Source organism: Staurois parvus, unplaced genomic scaffold (genome assembly GCF_062004578.1).
Source record: "Staurois parvus isolate SC_StPar_1 unplaced genomic scaffold, SC_StPar_1.0 ptg003364l, whole genome shotgun sequence".
Classification (NCBI taxonomy): Eukaryota; Metazoa; Chordata; class Amphibia; order Anura; family Ranidae; genus Staurois; species Staurois parvus.
Window position 1 is genome coordinate 88558 of NW_028321160.1, and position 21883 is coordinate 110440.

General features: G+C 46.0%; 1 protein-coding gene across 1 annotated transcript in view; it reads left to right on the forward strand.

The window, feature by feature from the left end:
* Nucleotides 1-19161, forward strand: part of LOC149428278 (cell adhesion molecule CEACAM1-like) — a 104854-nt gene extending 85693 nt beyond the window's left edge. The window contains exon 6 of the mRNA XM_089667551.1: nucleotides 8408-19161. Coding sequence (XP_089523677.1) covers nucleotides 8408-8535 — 128 coding nt within the window. The 3' untranslated portion in view covers nucleotides 8536-19161. The remainder of the gene's footprint in view (nucleotides 1-8407) is intronic.
* Nucleotides 19162-21883: the final 2722 nt, after the last annotated feature.

The following is a 21883-nucleotide window of genomic DNA, read 5'->3' on the forward strand; positions in this document are numbered from 1 at the left end:
TGCTCCCCGTCCTTCCCCACACCCAGACTGCGCTCCTCGTCATTCCCCACACCCACACTGTGCTCCCCATCCTTCCCCACACCCACACTGTGCTCCCCGACCTTCCCCACACTCACACTGTGCTCCCCATCCTTCCCCATACTCACACTGTGCTCCCCATCCTTCCCCACACCCACACTGTGCTCCCCATCCTTCCCCACACCCAGACTGTGCTCCCTGACCTTCCCCACACTGTGCTCTCCGTCCTTCCCCACACTCACACTGTTCTCCCCATCGTTCCCCACACTCACACTGTGCTCCCCATCTTTCCCCACACTCACACTGTGCTCCCCGTCCTTCCCCACACCCACACTGTGCTTCCTGTCCTTCCCCACACCCACACTGTGCTCCCCGACCTTCCCCACACCCACACTGTGCTCCCTGTCCTTCCCCACACCCACACTGTGCTCCGCGACCACCCCCACACCCACACTGTGCTCCCTGTCCTTCCCCACACCCACACTGTGTTCCCCATCCTTCCCCACACCCAGACTGCGCTCCCCATCCTTCCCCACACCCAGACTGCGCTCCCCATCCTTCCCCACACCCAGACTGCGCTCCCCATCCTTCCCCACACCGACACTGTGCTCCCTGACCTTCCCCACACTGTGCTCCTTGTCCTTCCGCACACCCACACTGTGCTCCCCATCCTTCCCCACACCCACACTGTGCTCCCTGTCCTTCCAACTTCTCCTCTTGTGATTTGCGTTACCTGAGGCTTTGGTACCCTGTAAGTCTGAACACGGGGTGGAGCTGCTCACACACCTGAAATGCTCACACCTGTATTTATTACATATCTGCATCTAAGGCACCATAGACTCTGACTACTAGTCTCTCCAGGTTTGGACTGAGATTTGTTGTTGGTCACTGTCTTCCTTGCTGGAGAGGAAGCTCCACTTGAGGACCTGCCGTGCAAGGATCTCCCTGCCTCTGCATCGTCCATTCTGTGGATCTTTGCTTTCTAAATATCTTTCATTATCTCTCCAGTCATCAAGGGGCATCTCTGAAGTGAGGAAGCCCCGCCTGTACCAAGATGGCTGCCTCCACACAGACACCATGCAGAACAAGTGTGCAGTAGAGCCGGGACCCAATTAAGATCTCACAATCTAATATAGCTTTGTTACCTGAGCAGGGTTCAAACCCATGAATGGTCCTGCTACCATACACGTGAATGGGATAACTGGGTTGAGTTTTGCTTTGCCTACTTGTATACCAGTACACCTGCACTCCCTGGGGTCTATTCCCGGGCTTGGGTCTAAGATTTCTTAGACCTTTCCTTGCATGACAGGTCCTCAAGTGGAACTTCCTCTCCAGCAAGGAGAACAGTGACCAGCACCAAATCTCAGTCCAAACTTGGCGAGTCTAGTAGTCAGAGTCAGGAGGGCCCAGGGGTGGACTGACAACTCATGGGGCCCCCGGGCAATAGGGGATCATGGGGCCCCTGTGTCCTTGCCCAAACTCAAAAAAACCTATGAAAAGGTACCAGGGGAATCTCATGGGGCCCCCTACTGACCCCGGGCCCTCGAGCAGTGCCCGAGTTTCCAAATGGTCAGTCCGCCCCTGGGAGGGCCTTAGATTCATGTGTTTTTATCCTTGTTTAAGTAGTAAAGTTATATTTAATTGTAAGATCTTGGTTGGGTGTCGGCTCTACTACACCTTTGGACTTTGCCGACTTGTAGAGACCTTAGCTGTTGCACCTACAGCTTTCATAGCTTAAATACGATAGTTGGGTGAAATTTGCCTTGACTCTCGTGAAGAACAAGGCATGGGAGGTCAGTAATGAGGAAACGTTGAGACCACAAGAAATACTGACCAGTCCTTTACCCTCTTCTTGCCTATCTTTGGCACAACATCCACCACAGTACAGGTCCTCTTTAGCGTGTCTGCCGATGTGCTGAGCCTTCATGCAGATGACATGGATGTACAGTATGTTGTATTTTTCTATATTGTGGTTTGAATCAATGTGAAGAAAGAGTTGATATGAATACATGTGCAGGGGTGTCCAACTGGCGGCCCTCCAGATGTGGCCAAACTACAAGTCCCATCATGCCTCTGCCTCTGTCAGTCTTGTAATGCCTCATGGGACTTGTAGTTTGGTAACAGGTGGAGGGCCGTCAGTTGGAGGTCCGTGATGTATAGTGTAGATTTCAAACATTTATTGGGTAGAAGCCCCAACCTATTCATAGGTCTTCAATGTAAATGACCCAAAAGAACTACTTGGTGTATGTACTCGGAACCGGGAGGAGTGGCTCTATAGCAGAATTTGTCATGGATAGGGTCCGTATCCACCAGGAGGAGGACAGTCCGGGTGATTTCCAGAACGTATCTGAGGGTGGAAGCAGCAGATGGTGGTGGAGGTGGAGCGTAGTGGGCCAGACAACTGCAAAGTGTGATATTATCAAAAAAATGTATATATTTAAATACATATAGAAGTGCCGCGCTCCACAATGTAAACATGAAATCATATACAAGTGATCATATAAATAATGATGTGAAAATCTTTGTGCTTCCAATCAGTGCCGTGTTTAGTGCTTTCCACAATATTAATACTTAAATACTCAAAAATAAATTCATATCCAGTCCTCTTTGTGCTTTAATTCTTTCCAGTGACAAATCCAGTGTTGTGCCGCACCCCCCGTGCTCTAGAGATACAGTAGCAAGAAAAAGTATGTGAACCCCTTGGGATTAACTGGAGTTTTGCATGAATTGGGCATAAAATGTGCTCTGAACGTCATCTAAGTCACAACAATAGAAGAACACAGTCTGCTGAACATAATACTACACAAACATTAGATGTTGCCATGGTTTAATTGCACATAACATGTAAACATTCACAGCGCAGGGAGGAAAAAGTCTGTGAGGCCCTAGCTTAATGACTTCTCCCAGAGCTAACTGGAGCCAGGAGTGAAAAACCTTGACTCCAATCAGTGTGATGATATTGGATGTGTTGCTGACACCTGTTTTGGGTTTACTGGTTTCAAGAAGCACTGTCTGATGTGAACCATGCCTCGCAGAAAAGAGCTCTCAGAAGACCTACGATCAAGAATTGTAGACTTGCATGAAGCTGGAAAGGGTTACAAAAGTATCTCCTTGAGCCTTGATGTTCATGTGTCCACGGTAAGACAGACTGTCTACAAATGGAGAAAGTTTAGCACTGTTGCTACTCTCCCTAGGTGTGGTCGTCCTGTAAAAATGACTGCAAGAGCACAGCGCAGAATGCTGCATGAGGTAAAGAAGAATCCCAGAGTGTCAGCTAAAGACCTACAGAAATCTCTGGCACATGCTAACATTTTTGTTGACACATCTACAATCAGGAAAACATGAAACAAGAATGGAGTACATGGGAGGACACCACGGAGGAAGCCATTGCTGTCCAAAAAGAAGATTGCGGCACGTTTGAAGTTTGCAAAAGAGCACCTGGATGTTCCACAGCACTACTGGCAGAATATACTGAGGACAGATGAAACCAAGATGGAGTTGTTTGGGAAGAACACACAACACTATGTGTGGAGAAAAAAAGGCCCAGCACACCAACATCAAAACCTCATCCCCACTGTGAAACATGGCGGAGGGAGCATCATGGTTTGGGGCTGCTTTGCTGCCTCAGGGCCTGGACGGATTGTTGTCATTGATGGGAAAATGAATTCCAGAGTTTATCAAGACATTTTGCAGGAAAACGTACGACCATCTGTCCGCCAACTGAAGCTCCGCAGAGGATGGGTGATGCAACAGGACAATGATGACCCAAAGCATACAAGTAATTCAACAAAACAATGGCTGCAACAGCACAGAATACGCCTTCTGGAGTGGCCCAGTCAGAGTCCTGACCTCAACCCCATTGAAATGCTGTGGCATGACCTTAAGAGAGCGATTCACACCAGACATCCCAAGAATATTGCTACACTGAAACAGTTTTGTGAAGAGGAGTGGTCCAAAATGACTCCAGATCGTTGTGCAGGTCTGATCTGCAACTACAGGAAACGTTTGGTTGAGGTTATTGCTGCCAAAGGAGGGTCAACCAGTTATTAAGTCCAAAGGTTCACATACTTTTTCCTCCCTGCACTGTGAATGTTTACATGTTATGTGCAATTAAACCATGGCAACATCTAATGTTTGTGTAGTATTATGTTCAGCAGACTGTGTTCTTCTATTGTTGTGACTTAGATGACGTTCAGAGCACATTTTATACCCAATTCATGCAAAACTCCACGTAATCCCAAGGGGGTCACATACTTTTTCTTGCAACTGTAGGTGTGCGCTCACCTTCTTAATTAGCCAAACAAAGTGGCTGACAACACGTGTGTCCTATCAGGACTGGGTGGTCATCTTCATGCTATATATAGGTTTCCATCCATGTGGTTTCTGGGGGATGATATTTTTGAGATGTTTATCTAATTTTAATATTCCCCAATGTTTAGAGATAATCCTCTGTATTGCTTTATACTGCTTGTGATAATCCAAAAACCAAAATTCATATATAAAAAAGCACCTAATTTAAGAGACACATTGGTAAAAAATGTATTGGAACCATTGAAAACTAATAATAATTTCACCTTTTTTCAAGGTGAAGGGTTCTCTGCGTGTGGGAGGTGCTATGGGTGTAAGAGAGTTAGAAACAACCCCAGACGTAGATTTGTATTCTCCAATACATACAATGATAAGGAATATAAAATTAAACATTTTATCTCCTGTGAAACAAAGGGAGTAATTTATGCGTTGAAGTGCCCATGTAATTTAATATACATTGGCAGAACAAAAAGGGCACTGAAAGAACGCATCAAGGAGCATGTATATAACATCAATAGAGGACACAGATCCCATCATGTTTCCTATCACTTTCGACATAATCAAGATGCGTCAAAATAGAAATGCCCGTAGCAAATAGGGAAGAATGGAAAATAGCGCAGGGCATACATGACTAGGCCCAGAGTGGTGTAGGGAACGGAAAGGGTTAAATTTAGCTCCAGGGGGTGGGGAATTGATTGGGGAATTATAGCATTGGCAGATGTGGAGTGTAGGAGGGGTTTTGTGGTACCTTAGGGTGGGGGGTTCTGCGGAAGGGGCGTCAGTGGAGCTGGACGTGGCAAGGACCAGAGCTTCCCTCCCGCCCTCCCTGTTTGGTTGGGTATAGGGTCTCGTCCGGGGGCTGGTGAGAATAAAACAAACAAACAAAAAAAAAAAGGACACCGGTTGGAAAGGGGGTTTTTTCCGTTGGTTCGTGGGCGGTTGTTGGTCTTTGGAGGCGGTTCTCATCTTGGAAGGTAAAACAATGGTGTGGGACCCCATCCGTGGTATGGGGGGCCCGGTGGATATTCCCAGTTAACCGAGGTTTAACTGGAAGGTGGTGGTGCTGCACTGCGGACGGTATGGTTGTCTCCGAGCTGGTTGGTTGCGGCTGGAGGCCTAGTGTATATGGTTGTCCGCAGGTGCATTTTGGATCGTTTGTGGGTGCCTTTGAAGACCAACAACAATTCTTTGGTTTCCGTTAAGGAACGGTTGATGTATGTTAAAATGTGAAGTTGTTAATAAAAGGCCATGTTGGCCATTTACTCCAAAATGGTGTCATGTTTTTTGTAAGTTTAGTTGGTTAAGGGGGGTGTGGGGGGGGGGTATGGATAGGTAAAGGTGGAAGTAGGAGTGGACAAGCCTATCTATGGTGCATTAGTCATGCAATTCTGGGGAATAGAGAAACACAATAGACATTGGAGAGGAGATAATTTGGTGAGGGAGATAAGTAAAAAAGAATCCAAATGGATTCATGAAATGAGATGTTTAGCCCCCCATGGTCTAAACAAGGAATTGGACCTAACTTGTTTTATTAGTAATTTTTAAATAGTTTTTTTTTTTTTTAGTGTTGACAGTTTTTAAAGTTAATAATTTTTATAAGTTGTATTTATTATACATATATATTTATTTGACTTCATGTATATATAAATGGATGAAAAGAATGTAATTGTAAGTACTTGTAATCAAGAGATATAGGTAGTATAAATTAAGAGGAAAGAAATTATAGTAGAAGAGCAAATAATTATCTGTATGGTTAAATAATTTAAGATCAAAGAAATCTTGGTAAAAGTGTAAATGGAGGAGAAGGTTTAATAGGGGTTTGTAAATATGGTATCCGAGGAGAACAATAGATAATGATAAAGTATTGGATATATTAGTCCTGTATATAATTGTGTGTTGCATATATGGATTTGATTTATTTTAATTTTTAAGGATTTCTTAATATTTATATATATATATATATATTTTAATGGGTATATATATATTTTTTTTAAATATTTTTTTTCAATTTTAAATAAATAAATTATTATAGATATAATTTGAATAAAATAGTCAATGTAATATATATATATTTTTTTATAAATTGAAAAGTTGTAAATGTGCTGGGATCCTGTATGCTTGCAAATAGTGACAATGCAGTCAGAGAAGGTATAGGAAACGGAGTTAGGAACATGAAATGGAACTGACGATGTGGATACATATCAGAAGTTGGTAAGCATATATAGACCCCAGGAAAATGGCCGCGTACATGCGGTCTACAAGAAAATGGCGCCGACTGCCTATATAAATAGAGCAGAGCGGAGTGGCGTCCAATTGTTTTCCCCCTGATGAAGCCACGTGACCCTGTGGCGTAACGCGTAGGGGAGGGGCTCTGACATCACGACGCCGCGGTGGACGAGCGGCATTTACAAGCACAGGATCTGGGCACCAGCTCTGCTGGACATTGTACAATGTGAGTGGCCATTTACTTTATTAATAAAAGGTGATTTAACCTCACAAAGGATAAGGCACTATTGTGGCTCTTTCTTACATGGTACCCCAATATATTGGGAGGAGGAAATACCACCCAAACCATCCCCAATTATCCATTGAGGCTCAGTGTGGAAGGAGGAATAAGGGAGACCTCTGGTGGCAGAAATATGGCAATATAATCCACGGCATGGATGGAAACATATATATAGCATGAAGATCACCATCCAGTCCTGATAGGACACACGTGTTGTCAGCCACTTTGCTTGGCTGATTAAGGAGGTGAGCGCACACCTATCTCTAGAGCACGGGGGGTGCGGCACAACACTGGATTTGTCACTGGAAAGAATTAAAGCACAAAGAGGACTGGATATGAATTTATTTTTGAGTATTTAAGTATTAATATTGTGGAAAGCACTAAACACGGCACTGATTGGAAGCACAAAGGTTTTCACATCATTATTTATATGATCACTTGTATATGATGTAATGTGTATATTGTGGAGTGTGGCACTTGTATATGATGTCATGTGTATATTGTGGAGCGCGGCACTTCTATATGATTTCATGTGTATATTGTGGAGCGCGGCACTTCTATATGTATTTAAATATATATATATACATTTTTTTGATAATTTATGTTTCACACAGATAATGAGTATTGTGTAAAGTGTTGATGCACCATAATTTGATTAAATAGTTTTTTAAATAATTTATTGCACAAGGAGAGTATCACATTTTGGCTCACGAGTACTATTAATTTTATTTTGCAAAGTGTGATAGATGCCATGTGGAGACACCTGGGTCATGGAGGTGCATAGGGAGCACTGGGGTCATGGGACACAAAGGGCACACCGGGGTCATGGAGGTGCATAGGGAGCACTAGGAGTCACTGGATGACAAAGAATGTGCCAGGATAACCGGGGTCATGGGACACAAAGGGGCACACCGGGGTCATGGAGGTGCATAGAGAGCACTAGGAGTCACTGGATGACAAAGAATGTGCCAGGATAACCGGGGTCATGGGACACAAAGGGGCACACCGGGGTCATGGGACACAAAGGGGCACACCGGGGTAATGGGACACAAAGGGGCACACCGGGGTAATGGGACACAAAGGGGCACACTGGGTTCATCAGAGGGGCAATACAGTGAACACTGAGGATGCTCAGGGATCACAGAGGACAAGAGAGAGACAAAGAGGACAGGTGAGATTACGGAAATGGGTTCCCGACGCATTGAAAATGCCAAACCACACGATTCTTTGCAATTTAATGTCACATCATGTAATGTCTCCTGATTGGTTGTGGTGCAGGCGTTCCAGGTGAAACCCAGAAGTTCTGATGGCCACACACCATAGAGTAGACCCAATGCTGGATAGATAAAGGGGGGGGGGGGGGGTGATGGAATAAAGGTTGTTATATACAGTAATGGAAAGTGTTTGATGGCACAAAATGAGTCAGAATTCCCATAAAAGAAATTTCCAGCATTCCGCTTTGTGTTTCTTCGTTGTGAGTCCAAGAGTGCCATTGTCCACCCGTTACAGATAGAAGCTGAAGAAACGTGACCTTTCGTAAATATCTCACACTCTGATCTCTCCCCTCTCCTACAGATCAGGATTCATGTGACCAATGTTTACAGAAGTCTCTAATTGGGGGCGCCGTGGCTCTGCTTGTGACAATTCCCCCCGTCTTCATCGCTCATTTCTACATACTACGTGGTATGAAAAATAAATCTTAGACCCTCTCCACATCGGACAAAGAGGAACCATCCACCTTCCATCCAATTCTCAGCAAGGACACCCAAATTGTGTTTGGTTTATAGAAAATTATCTGGTCCTTCAGAATGGACTTCTACCACACGGTGATCCCTTTATGACCTCTGCCTAGCTATTAAAGACATAAATATTTCCCACAATCCCTCCCTGTTCCCCAATACTACCCGCCATCTTCTTGTATGACCTCAGCGTATCTAAATGTCCTTCATTCCCTCCTCCTTCCCATATACTGCCATAATGCCATTATCTTGAAGGATCTCAGTGTGTCTACATTTCCTACAATCCCCTCTTGTTCCCAATACTACCCTCCATCTTCTTGTATGACCTCAGCGCAGGGGCGGACTGACAACTCATGGGGCCCCCTGGCAATAGGGGATCATGGGGCCCCTGTGTCCTTGCCCAAACTCAAAAAAGCCTATGAAAAAGGTACCAGGGCATCTCATGGGGCCCCCTACTGACCCCGGGCCCTCAGGCAGTGCCTAAGTTTCCAAATGGTCAGTCTGCCCCTGCCTCAGCGTATCTAAATGTCCTTCATTCCCTTCTGCTTTCCATATACTGCCATATTACCATTATCTTGAAGGACCTCATTGTATCTACATTTCCTATAACCCCCCATTATTCTCCAAAACTAGCCCCCATTAACTTGTAGGACCCCAACATTTCCTACAATCCCCTCTTGTTCCCAATACTACCCGCCATCTTCTTATATGCCCGCAGCATATCTAAATGTTCTTCATTCCCTCCTTCTTCCCAAATACTACCATACTATCTTGAAGGACCTCATTGTGTCTACATTTGCTACAATCCCTTCTTGTTCCCCGCCATTTTCTTGTATGACCTCAGCGTATTTATACTTCCTTCAATCCCTCCCTGTTTCCTAATACCTAATTCCCTAATACCCTTGTCTTGTATGGCCTCAGTGTGTCTACTCTTCCTACAATCCCCCCTTGTTCTCTAACACTACCCACCAACTTCTTGTATGATTTCAGTGTATTTATGTTTTCTACAATGCCTATCCATTCCTTACTACTTCTCTCCATCTTCTTGTATGACCTCAGCATGTCCACACTTCCTACAATCCCTCCTTGCTCCCCAGTACTTCCCTCCATGCCTCTTGTATGACCTCAGCATGTCCACACTTCCTACAATCCCTCCTTGTTCCCCAGTAGTACCCTCCATCCCTCTTGTATGACCTCAGCATGTCCACACTTCCTACAATCCCTCCTTGCTCCCCAGTACTTCCCTCCATCCCTCTTGTATGACTTCAGCATGTCCACACTTCCTACAATCCCTCCTTGCTCCTCAGTACTTCCCTCCATCCCTCTTGTATGACCTCAGCATGTCCACACTTCCTACAATCCCTCCTTGCTCCCCAGTACTTCCCTCCATCCCTCTTGTATGACTTCAGCATGTCCACACTTCCTACAATCCCTCCTTGCTCCTCAGTACTTCCCTCCATCCCTCTTGTATGACCTCAGCATGTCCACACTTCCTACAATCCCTCCTTGCTCCCCAGTATTACCCTCCATGCCTCTTGTATGACCTCAGCATGTCCACACTTCCTACACTCCCTCCTTGCTCCCCAGTATTACCCTCCATGCCTCTTGTATGACCTCAGCATGTCCACACTTCCTACAATCCCTCCTTGTTCCCCAGTACTTCCCTCCATGCCTCTTGTATGACCTCAGCATGTCCACACTTCCTACAATCCCTCCTTGCTCCCCAGTATTACCCTCCATGCCTCTTGTATGACCTCAGCTTGTCCACACTTCCTACAATCCCTCCTTGCTCCCCAGTACTTCCCTCCATGCCTCTTGTATGACCTCAGCATGTCCACACTTCCTACAATCCCTCCTTGTTCCCCAGTACTACCCTCCATCCCTCTTGTATGACCTCAGCTTGTCCACACTTCCTACAATCCCTCCTTGCTCCCCAGTACTTCCCTCCATGCCTCTTGTATGACCTCAGCATGTCCACACTTCCTACAATCCCTCCTTGTTCCCCAGTACTACCCTCCATCCCTCTTGTATGACCTCAGCTTGTCCACACTTCCTACAATCCCTCCTTGCTCCCCAGTACTTCCCTCCATGCCTCTTGTATGACCTCAGCATGTCCACACTTCCTACAATCCCTCCTTGCTCCCCAGTATTACCCTCCATGCCTCTTGTATGACCTCAGCATGTCCACACTTCCTACAATCCCTCCTTGCTCCCCAGTACTACCCTCCATCCCTCTTGTATGACCTCAGCATGTCCACACTTCCTACAATCCCTCCTTGCTCCCCAGTATTACCCTCCATGCCTCTTGTATGACCTCAGCATGTCCACACTTCCTACAATCCCTCCTTGATCCCCAGTACTTCCCTCCATGCCTCTTGTATGACCTCAGCATGTCCACACTTCCTACAATCTCTCCTTGTTCCCCAGTAGTACCCTCCATCCATCTTGTATGACCTCAGCATGTCCACACTTCCTACAATCCCTCCTTGTTCCCCAGTACTTCCCTCCATGCCTCTTGTATGACCTCAGCATGTCCACACTTCCTACAATCCCTCCTTGCTCCCCAGTACTTCCCTCCATATCTCTTGTATGACCTCAGCATGTCCACACTTCCTACAATCCCTCCTTGCTCCCCAGTATTACCCTCCATGCCTCTTGTATGACCTCAGCATGTCCACACTTCCTACAATCCCTCCTTGCTCCCCAGTACTACCCTCCATCCCTCTTGTATGACCTCATTGTGTCTACATTTTCTACAATCCTTCCTTGTTCCGCATTTATACCTACCATCTTCTTGCATGACCTCAGCACGTCTACATGTCCTTCAAACTCTCCTCTTTACCAAATACCACCATTATCCTGAAGTACTTCAGTGTCTCTACTTCATTGCTCCTCATACTTCAATCCTACCCACCATCTTCTTGTATGACATCATCATGTCTACATTTCCTACAATCCCTTTTTGTTCCCCGCCGTTTGCTTGTATGACCTTGGTGTACTGTATCTTTATTTCATACAATCCCTCCGCATCCCCTAATACTACCCACCATCTTCTTGTAGGACCTCAGGATGTATGCTTTGTATTCAGTCTCTCCATGTTCCCCCATACTACCCGCCATCTTCTTGTAGGACCTCAGGATGTATGCTTTGTATTCAGTCTCTCCATGTTCCCCCATACTACCCGCCATCTTCTTGTAGGACCTCAGGATGTATGCTTTGTATTCAGTCTCTCAATGTGCCCCCATACTAGCCGCCATCTTCTTGTAGGACCTCAGGATGTATGCTTTGTATTCAGTTGCTCCATGTTCCCCCATACTACCCGCCATCTTCTTGTAGGACCTCAGGATGTATGCTTTGTATTCAGTCACTCCATGTTCCCCCATACTACCCGCCATCTTCTTGTAGGACCTCAGGATGTATGCTTTCTATTCAGTCTGTCCATGTTCCCCCATACTACCCGCCATCTTCTTGTAGGACCTCAGGATGTATGCTTTGTATTCAGTTGCTCCATGTTCCCCCATACTACCCGCCATCTTCTTGTAGGACCTCAGGATGTATGCTTTGTATTCAGTCACTCCATGTTCCCCCATACTACCCGCCATCTTCTTGTAGGACCTCAGGATGTATGCTTTCTATTCAGTCTGTCCATGTTCCCCCATACTACCCGCCATCTTCTTGTAGGACCTCAGGATGTATGCTTTGTATTCAGTTGCTCCATGTTCCCCCATACTCCCCATCATCTTCTTGTAGGACCTCAGGATGTATGCTTTGTATTCAGTCACTCCATGTTCCCCCATACTACCCGCCATCTTTTTGTAGGACCTCAGGATGTATGCTTTCTATTCAGTCTGTCCATGTTCCCCCATACTACCCGCCATCTTCTTGTAGGACCTCAGGATGTATGCTTTGTATTCAGTCTCTCCATGTTCCCCCATACTCCCCGTCATCTTCTTGTAGGACCTCAGGATGTATGCTTTGTATTCAGTCGCTCCATGTTCCCCCATACTACCCTCCATCTTCTTGTAGGACCTCAGGATGCATGCTTTGTATTCAGTCTCTCCATGTTCCCCCATACTAATACTAGCCGCCATCTTCTTGTAGGACCTCAATATGTATGCTTTGTATTCAGTTGCTCCATGTTCCCCCATACTACCCTCCATCTTCTTGTAGGACCTTAGGATGTATGCTTTGTATTCAGTCTCTCAATGTTCCCCCATACTAATACTACCCTCCATCTTCTTGTAGGACCTCAGGATGCATGCTTTGTATTCAGTCTCTCCATGTTCCCCCATACTAATACTAGCCGCCATCTTCTTGTAGGACCTCAATATGTATGCTTTGTATTCAGTTGCTCCATGTTCCCCCATACTCCCCGCCATCTTCTTGTAGGACCTCAGGATGTATGCTTTGTATTCGGTCTCTCAATGCTCCCCCATACTACCCTCCATCTTCTTGTAGGACCTCAGGATGTATGCTTTGTATTCAGTCGCTTCATGTTCCCCCATACTCCCTGCCATCTTCTTGTAGGACCTCAGGATGTATGCTTTCTATTCAGTCTGTCCATGTTCCCCCATACTAGCCGCCATCTTCTTGTAGGACCTTAGGATGTATGCTTTGTATTCAGTCTCTCCATGTTCCCCCATACTAGCCGCCATCTTCTTGTATGACCTCGGGATGTATGCTTTGTATTCAGTCTCTCCATGTTCCCCCATACTACCCTCCATCTTCTTGTAGGACCTTAGGATGTATGCTTTGTATTCAGTCTCTCAATGTTCCCCCATACTACCCTCCATCTTCTTGTAGGACCTCAGGATGTATGCTTTGTATTCAGTTTCTCCATGTTCCCCCATACTACCCTCCATCTTCTTGTAGGACCTCAGGATGTATGCTTTCTATTCAGTCTGTCCATGTTCCCCCATACTACCTGCCATTTTCTTGTATGACCTCAGGATGTATGCTTTGTATTCAGTCTCTCCATGTTCCCCCATACTCCCCGCCATCTTCTTCTAGGACCTTAGGATGTATGCTTTGTAATCATCCTCTCCATGTTCCCCCATACTACCCTCCATCTTCTTGTAGGACCTCAGGATGTATGCATTGTAATCATCCTCTCCATGTTCCCCAATACTACCCACCATCTTGTATGACCTCAGGATGTATGCTTTGTATTCATCCTCTCCATGTTCCCCAATACTACCCGCCATCTTCTTGTATGACCTCAGGATGTATGCTTTGTATTCATCCTCTCCATGTTCCCCAATACTACCCACCATCTTGTATGACCTCAGGATGTATGCTTTGTATTCAGTCTCTCCATGTTCCCCCATACTAGCCGCCATCTTCTTGTAGGACCTCAGGATGTATGCTTTGTATTCATCCTCTCCATGTTCCCCAATACTACCCACCAACTTGTATGACCTCAGGATGTATGCTTTCTATTCAGTCTCTCCATGTTCCCCCATACTCCCCGCCATCTTCTTGTAGGACCTCAGGATGTATGCTTTGTATTCAGTCTCTCCATGTTCCCCCATACTACCCACCATCTTGTATGACCTCAGGATGTATGCTTTGTATTCAGTCTCTCCATGTTCCCCCATACTCCCTGCCATCTTCTTGTAGGACCTTAGGATGTATGCTTTGTATTCAGTTGCTCCATGTTCCCCCATACTCCCCTCCATCTTCTTGTAGGACCTCAGGATGTATGCTTTCTATTCAGTCTGTCCATGTTCCCCCATACTACCCGCCATCTTCTTGTAGGACCTCAGGATGTATGCTTTGTATTCATCCTCTCCATGTTCCCCAATACTACCCACCATCTTGTAGGACCTCAGGATGTATGCTTTGTATTCAGTCTCTCCATGTTCCCCCATACTCCCTGCCATCTTCTTGTAGGACCTCAGGATGTATGCTTTGTAGTCAGTCTCTCCATGTTCCCCCATACTACCCGCCATCTTCTTGTAGGACCTCAGGATGTATGCTTTGTATTCAGTCTCTCCATGTTCCCCCATACTACCCACCATCTTGTATGACCTCAGGATGTATGCTTTGTATTCAGTCTGTCCATGTTCCCCCATACTACCCACCATCTTGTAGGACCTCAGGATGTATGCTTTGTATTCAGTCTCTCCATGTTCCCCCATACTAGCCGCCATCTTCTTGTAGGACCTCAGGATGTATGCTTTGTATTCAGTCTCTCCATGTTCCCCCATACTTCCCGCCATCTTGTATGACCTCAGGATGTATGCTTTGTATTCAGTCTCTCCATGTTCCCCCATACTTCCCGCCATCTTCTTGTAGGACCTCAGGATGTATGCTTTGTATTCAGTCTCTCCATGTTCCCCCATACTACCCACCATCTTGTATGACCTCAGGATGTATGCTTTGTATTCAGTCTGTCCATGTTCCCCCATACTACCCGCCATCTTCTTGTAGGACCTCAGGATGTATGCTTTGTATTCAGTCTGTCCATGTTCCCCCATACTACCCGCCATCTTCTTGTAGGACCTCAGGATGTATGCTTTGTATTCAGTCTCTCCATGTTCCCCCATACTACCCGCCATCTTCTTGTAGGACCTCAGGATGTATGCTTTGTATTCAGTCTCTCCATGTTCCCCCATACTAGCCGCCATCTTCTTGTAGGACCTCAGGATGTATGCTTTGTATTCAGTCTCTCCATGTTCCCCCATACTTCCCGCCATCTTGTATGACCTCAGGATGTATGCTTTGTATTCAGTCTCTCCATGTTCCCCCATACTACCCACCATCTTGTATGACCTCAGGATGTATGCTTTGTATTCAGTCTCTCCATGTTCCCCCATACTACCCACCATCTTGTAGGACCTCAGGATGTATGCTTTGTATTCAGTCTCTCCATGTTCCCCCATACTACCCGCCATCTTCTTGTAGGACCTCAGGATGTATGCTTTGTATTCAGTCTCTCCATGTTCCCCCATACTTCCCGCCATCTTGTATGACCTCAGGATGTATGCTTTGTATTCAGTCTCTCCATGTTCCCCCATACTTCCCGCCATCTTCTTGTAGGACCTCAGGATGTATGCTTTGTATTCAGTCTCTCCATGTTCCCCCATACTACCCACCATCTTGTATGACCTCAGGATGTATGCTTTGTATTCAGTCTCTCCATGTTCCCCCATACTACCCGCCATCTTCTTGTAGGACCTCAGGATGTATGCTTTGTATTCAGTCTCTCCATGTTCCCCCATACTACCCTCCATCTTCTTGTATGACCTCAGGATGTATGCTTTGTATTCAGTCTCTCCATGTTCCCCCATACTACCCGCCATCTTCTTGTAGGACCTCAGGATGTATGCTTTGTATTCAGTCTCTCCATGTTCCCCCATACTACCCACCATCTTGTATGACCTCAGGATGTATGCTTTGTATTCAGTCTGTCCATGTTCCCCCATACTACCCACCATCTTGTAGGACCTCAGGATGTATGCTTTGTATTCATCCTCTCCATGTTCCCCAATACTACCCACCATCTTGTAGGACCTCAGGATGTATGCTTTGTATTCAGTCTCTCCATGTTCCCCCATACTTCCCGCCATCTTGTATGACCTCAGGATGTATGCTTTGTATTCAGTCTCTCCATGTTCCCCCATACTACCCACCATCTTGTATGACCTCAGGATGTATGCTTTGTATTCAGTCTCTCCATGTTCCCCAATACTACCCTCCATCTTGTATGACCTCAGGATGTATGCTTTGTATTCAGTCTCTCCATGTTCCCCAATACTACCCTCCATCTTGTATGACCTCAGGATGTATGCTTTGTATTCATCCTCTCCATGTTCCCCAATACTACCCACCATCTTGTAGGACCTCAGGATGTATGCTTTGTATTCAGTCTCTCCATGTTCCCCCATACTCCCCGCCATCTTCTTGTAGGACCTCAGGATGTATGCTTTGTATTCATCCTCTCCATGTTCCCCAATACTACCCACCATCTTGTAGGACCTCAGGATGTATGCTTTGTATTCAGTCTCTCCATGTTCCCCCATACTAGCCGCCATCTTCTTGTAGGACCTCAGGATGTATGCTTTGTATTCAGTCTCTCCATGTTCCCCCATACTTCCCGCCATCTTGTATGACCTCAGGATGTATGCTTTGTATTCAGTCTCTCCATGTTCCCCCATACTACCCACCATCTTGTATGACCTCAGGATGTATGCTTTGTATTCAGTCTCTCCATGTTCCCCCATACTACCCACCATCTTGTAGGACCTCAGGATGTATGCTTTGTATTCAGTCTCTCCATGTTCCCCCATACTACCCGCCATCTTCTTGTAGGACCTCAGGATGTATGCTTTGTATTCAGTCTCTCCATGTTCCCCCATACTTCCCGCCATCTTGTATGACCTCAGGATGTATGCTTTGTATTCAGTCTGTCCATGTTCCCCCATACTTCCCGCCATCTTCTTGTAGGACCTCAGGATGTATGCTTTGTATTCAGTCTGTCCATGTTCCCCCATACTACCCGCCATCTTCTTGTAGGACCTCAGGATGTATGCTTTGTATTCAGTCTCTCCATGTTCCCCCATACTACCCGCCATCTTCTTGTAGGACCTCAGGATGTATGCTTTGTATTCAGTCTCTCCATGTTCCCCCATACTAGCCGCCATCTTCTTGTAGGACCTCAGGATGTATGCTTTGTATTCAGTCTCTCCATGTTCCCCCATACTTCCCGCCATCTTGTATGACCTCAGGATGTATGCTTTGTATTCAGTCTCTCCATGTTCCCCCATACTACCCACCATCTTGTATGACCTCAGGATGTATGCTTTGTATTCAGTCTGTCCATGTTCCCCCATACTACCCGCCATCTTCTTGTAGGACCTCAGGATGTATGCTTTGTATTCAGTCTCTCCATGTTCCCCCATACTACCCGCCATCTTCTTGTAGGACCTCAGGATGTATGCTTTGTATTCAGTCTCTCCATGTTCCCCCATACTACCCACCATCTTGTAGGACCTCAGGATGTATGCTTTGTATTCAGTCTCTCCATGTTCCCCCATACTACCCGCCATCTTCTTGTAGGACCTCAGGATGTATGCTTTGTATTCAGTCTCTCCATGTTCCCCCATACTTCCCGCCATCTTGTATGACCTCAGGATGTATGCTTTGTATTCAGTCTCTCCATGTTCCCCCATACTTCCCGCCATCTTCTTGTAGGACCTCAGGATGTATGCTTTGTATTCAGTCTCTCCATGTTCCCCCATACTACCCGCCATCTTCTTGTAGGACCTCAGGATGTATGCTTTGTATTCAGTCTCTCCATGTTCCCCCATACTACCCACCATCTTGTATGACCTCAGGATGTATGCTTTGTATTCAGTCTGTCCATGTTCCCCCATACTACCCGCCATCTTCTTGTAGGACCTCAGGATGTATGCTTTGTATTCAGTCTCTCCATGTTCCCCCATACTACCCGCCATCTTCTTGTAGGACCTCAGGATGTATGCTTTGTATTCAGTCTCTCCATGTTCCCCCATACTACCCGCCATCTTCTTGTAGGACCTCAGGATGTATGCTTTGTATTCAGTCTCTCCATGTTCCCCCATACTACCCACCATCTTGTATGACCTCAGGATGTATGCTTTGTATTCAGTCTGTCCATGTTCCCCCATACTACCCACCATCTTGTAGGACCTCAGGATGTATGCTTTGTATTCAGTCTCTCCATGTTCCCCCATACTTCCCGCCATCTTGTATGACCTCAGGATGTATGCTTTGTATTCAGTCTCTCCATGTTCCCCCATACTACCCACCATCTTGTATGACCTCAGGATGTATGCTTTGTATTCAGTCTCTCCATGTTCCCCAATACTACCCTCCATCTTGTATGACCTCAGGATGTATGCTTTGTATTCATCCTCTCCATGTTCCCCAATACTACCCACCATCTTGTAGGACCTCAGGATGTATGCTTTGTATTCAGTCTCTCCATGTTCCCCCATACTCCCCGCCATCTTCTTGTAGGACCTCAGGATGTATGCTTTGTATTCATCCTCTCCATGTTCCCCAATACTACCCACCATCTTGTAGGACCTCAGGATGTATGCTTTGTATTCAGTCTCTCCATGTTCCTCCATACTCCCCGCCATCTTCTTGTAGGACCTCAGGATGTATGCTTTGTATTCATCCTCTCCATGTTCCCCAATACTACCCACCATCTTGTAGGACCTCAGGATGTATGCTTTGTATTCAGTCTCTCCATGTTCCCCCATACTCCCCGCCATCTTCTTGTAGGACCTCAGGATGTATGCTTTGTATTCAGTCTCTCCATGTTCCCCCATACTCCCCGCCATCTTCTTGTAGGACCTTGTCCTGGATTTTTGCAGCTTCTTTGTAATATAAATATTATTATTGAATGTTATTTTCGGTTACATTTTGTGATTTTTTATTTTATGAATTTTATGGAAAGCTTTATTGTATTTGTTGTTTTTTTATGTATTTCTATAAATCGCTTTCTATGGATTTTCTTTTCAATGGCTTGTACATGAAAGTGTGAGAAACATGAATTCAATAGTTCAGTGAATGAAGAGTTCTCGTTCTTGTTGTCACCTATTGGATTGTATTTTGTACTTGTCTGACATCATCCAATCAGAATCAGGCTGGGGCAGGATTACAGCTCAGATATGGGACGACAAGGGGCACCTGGACCCCGGCCAGGGCTTGGGAAAAGGTTTGTGGCCTCAAGCAGCTGACCTGTTGTAGTGCTGCCCCTGCAGGGGCCACTGGTAGTATCTGGTTCTTCCCTACTAGTACAGAGGCTGCCCACCACCACAAGCACCAGTCCATACACTCCAGCTCCAGTAACTCAGGGGATGACTTTTTCACATGTATTGCTTGAAGAACTTTAAACAGAAGAGAGGTTAGGGCCCAGGATACTCTGAAACCCTGCACAGTAATAGGAGGACACTACTCTAGCCTGAAACTCCCAGATTCTGCTGAGGAGGGGGAAGGGACTGAGATCCAATGAGAGCCGTCTCAGTCCAAACAACCTTATATCCCAAATGTCACTGGGAATCGGTTCAAGGTCATTACTCACAAGTCACCATCCAGCTGGTCCATTGTGAGAGACAGTCCTTCTCCAGACCAGATCCCCTATGGTGAAGTCCTACAGACAGCTCCTCAGAAGATCACTTCAGGCCCTCAGCTTTGCCACCACTGGGACCTCAAAGAACAGCTACAACGTCCACAGGCTGCCTCAGAGGGGCAGCAGCCCCCCCAAAGACTTGGAACCTTCCTGAGGAGAAAGAACAATCTCTGCAGGGCTTCAGACTATTATATATAAAGCAGCTGCAGTTGCTCCTCTCCCTGACCGCTGCAGACCGGGGCGATACCAACCCGCAGGAGCTGGTCAGAGATTAGTTGGCAGTTGGGTGTATTCAGATGGGGCCACATTTGTCTATAAACCCCCAATCATTGAATTATGAGCACATTGGTGATATTTCCACCACTCCTTCTATAGTTCATGGTATATTGGGGAGTAGTATTTCAGGGTTTATTGGTCTGAGGGGGTATATGGCGGGGATTAGTATTTCAGGGTTTATTGGTCTGAGGGGGTATATGGCGGGGATTAGTATTTCAGGGTTTTTTGGTCTGAGGGGTATATGGCGGGGATTAGTATTTCAGGGTTTATTGGTCTGAGGGGTATATTGGGGAGTAGTATTTCAGGGTTTATTGGTCTGAGGGGGTATATGGTGGGGATTAGTATTTCAGGGTTTTTTTGTCTGAGGGGTATATGGCGGGGATTAGTATTTCAGGGTTTATTGGTCTGAGGGGTATATGGTGGGGATTAGTATTTCAGGGTTTATTGGTCTGAGGGGGTATATGGTGGGGATTAGTATTTCAGGGTTTATTGGTCTGAGGGGGTATATGGCGGGGATTAGTATTTCAGGGTTTATTGGTCTGAGGGGTATATGGCGGGGATTAGTATTTCAGGGTTTATTGGTCTGAGGGGGTATAGGGCGGGGATTAGTATTTCAGGGTTTATTGGTCTGAGGGGTATATGGTGGGGATTAGTATTTCAGGGTTTATTGGTCTGAGGGGTATATGGTGGGGATTAGTATTTCAGGGTTTATTGGTCTGAGGGGGTATATGGTGGGGATTAGTATTTCAGGGTTTATTGGTCTGAGGGGGTATATGGCGGGGATTAGTATTTCAGGGTTTATTGGTCTGAGGGGGTATATGGCGGGGATTAGTATTTCAGGGTTTATTGGTCTGAGGGGGTATATGGTGGGGATTAGTATTTCAGGGTTTATTGGTCTGAGGGGGTATATGGCGGGGATTAGTATTTCAGGGTTTATTGGTCTGAGGGGGTATATGGCGGGGATTAGTATTTCAGGGTTTATTGGTCTGAGAGGGTATATGGCGGGGATTAGTATTTCGGGGTTTATTGGTCTGAGGGGTATATGGCGGGGATTAGTATTTCAGGGTTTATTGGTCTGGGGGGGTATATGGCGGGGATTAGTATTTCAGGGTTTATTGGTCTGAGGGGTATATGGTGGGGATTAGTATTTCGGGGTTTATTGGTCTGAGGGGTATATGGTGGGGATTAGTATTTCGGGGTTTATTGGTCTGAGGGGTATATGGTGGGGATTAGTATTTCGGGGTTTATTGGTCTGAGGGGTATATGGTGGGGATTAGTATTTCAGGGTTTATTGGTCTGAGGGGTATATGGCGGGGATTAGTATTTCGGGGTTTATTGGTCTGAGGGGTATATGGCGGGGATTAGTATTTCAGGGTTTATTGGTCTGAGGGGTATATGGTGGGGATTAGTATTTCAGGGTTTTTTTGTCTGAGGGGTATATGGCGGGGATTAGTATTTCAGGGTTTATTGGTCTGAGGGGTATATGGTGGGGATTAGTATTTCAGGGTTTATTGGTCTGAGGGGGTATATGGTGGGGATTAGTATTTCAGGGTTTATTGGTCTGAGGGGGTATATGGCGGGGATTAGTATTTCAGGGTTTATTGGTCTGAGGGGGTATATGGCGGGGATTAGTATTTCAGGGTTTATTGGTCTGAGGGGGTATAGGGCGGGGATTAGTATTTCAGGGTTTATTGGTCTGAGGGGTATATGGTGGGGATTAGTATTTCAGGGTTTATTGGTCTGAGGGGGTATATGGTGGGGATTAGTATTTCAGGGTTTATTGGTCTGAGGGGGTATATGGCGGGGATTAGTATTTCAGGGTTTATTGGTCTGAGGGGGTATATGGCGGGGATTAGTATTTCAGGGTTTATTGGTCTGAGGGGGTATAGGGCGGGGATTAGTATTTCAGGGTTT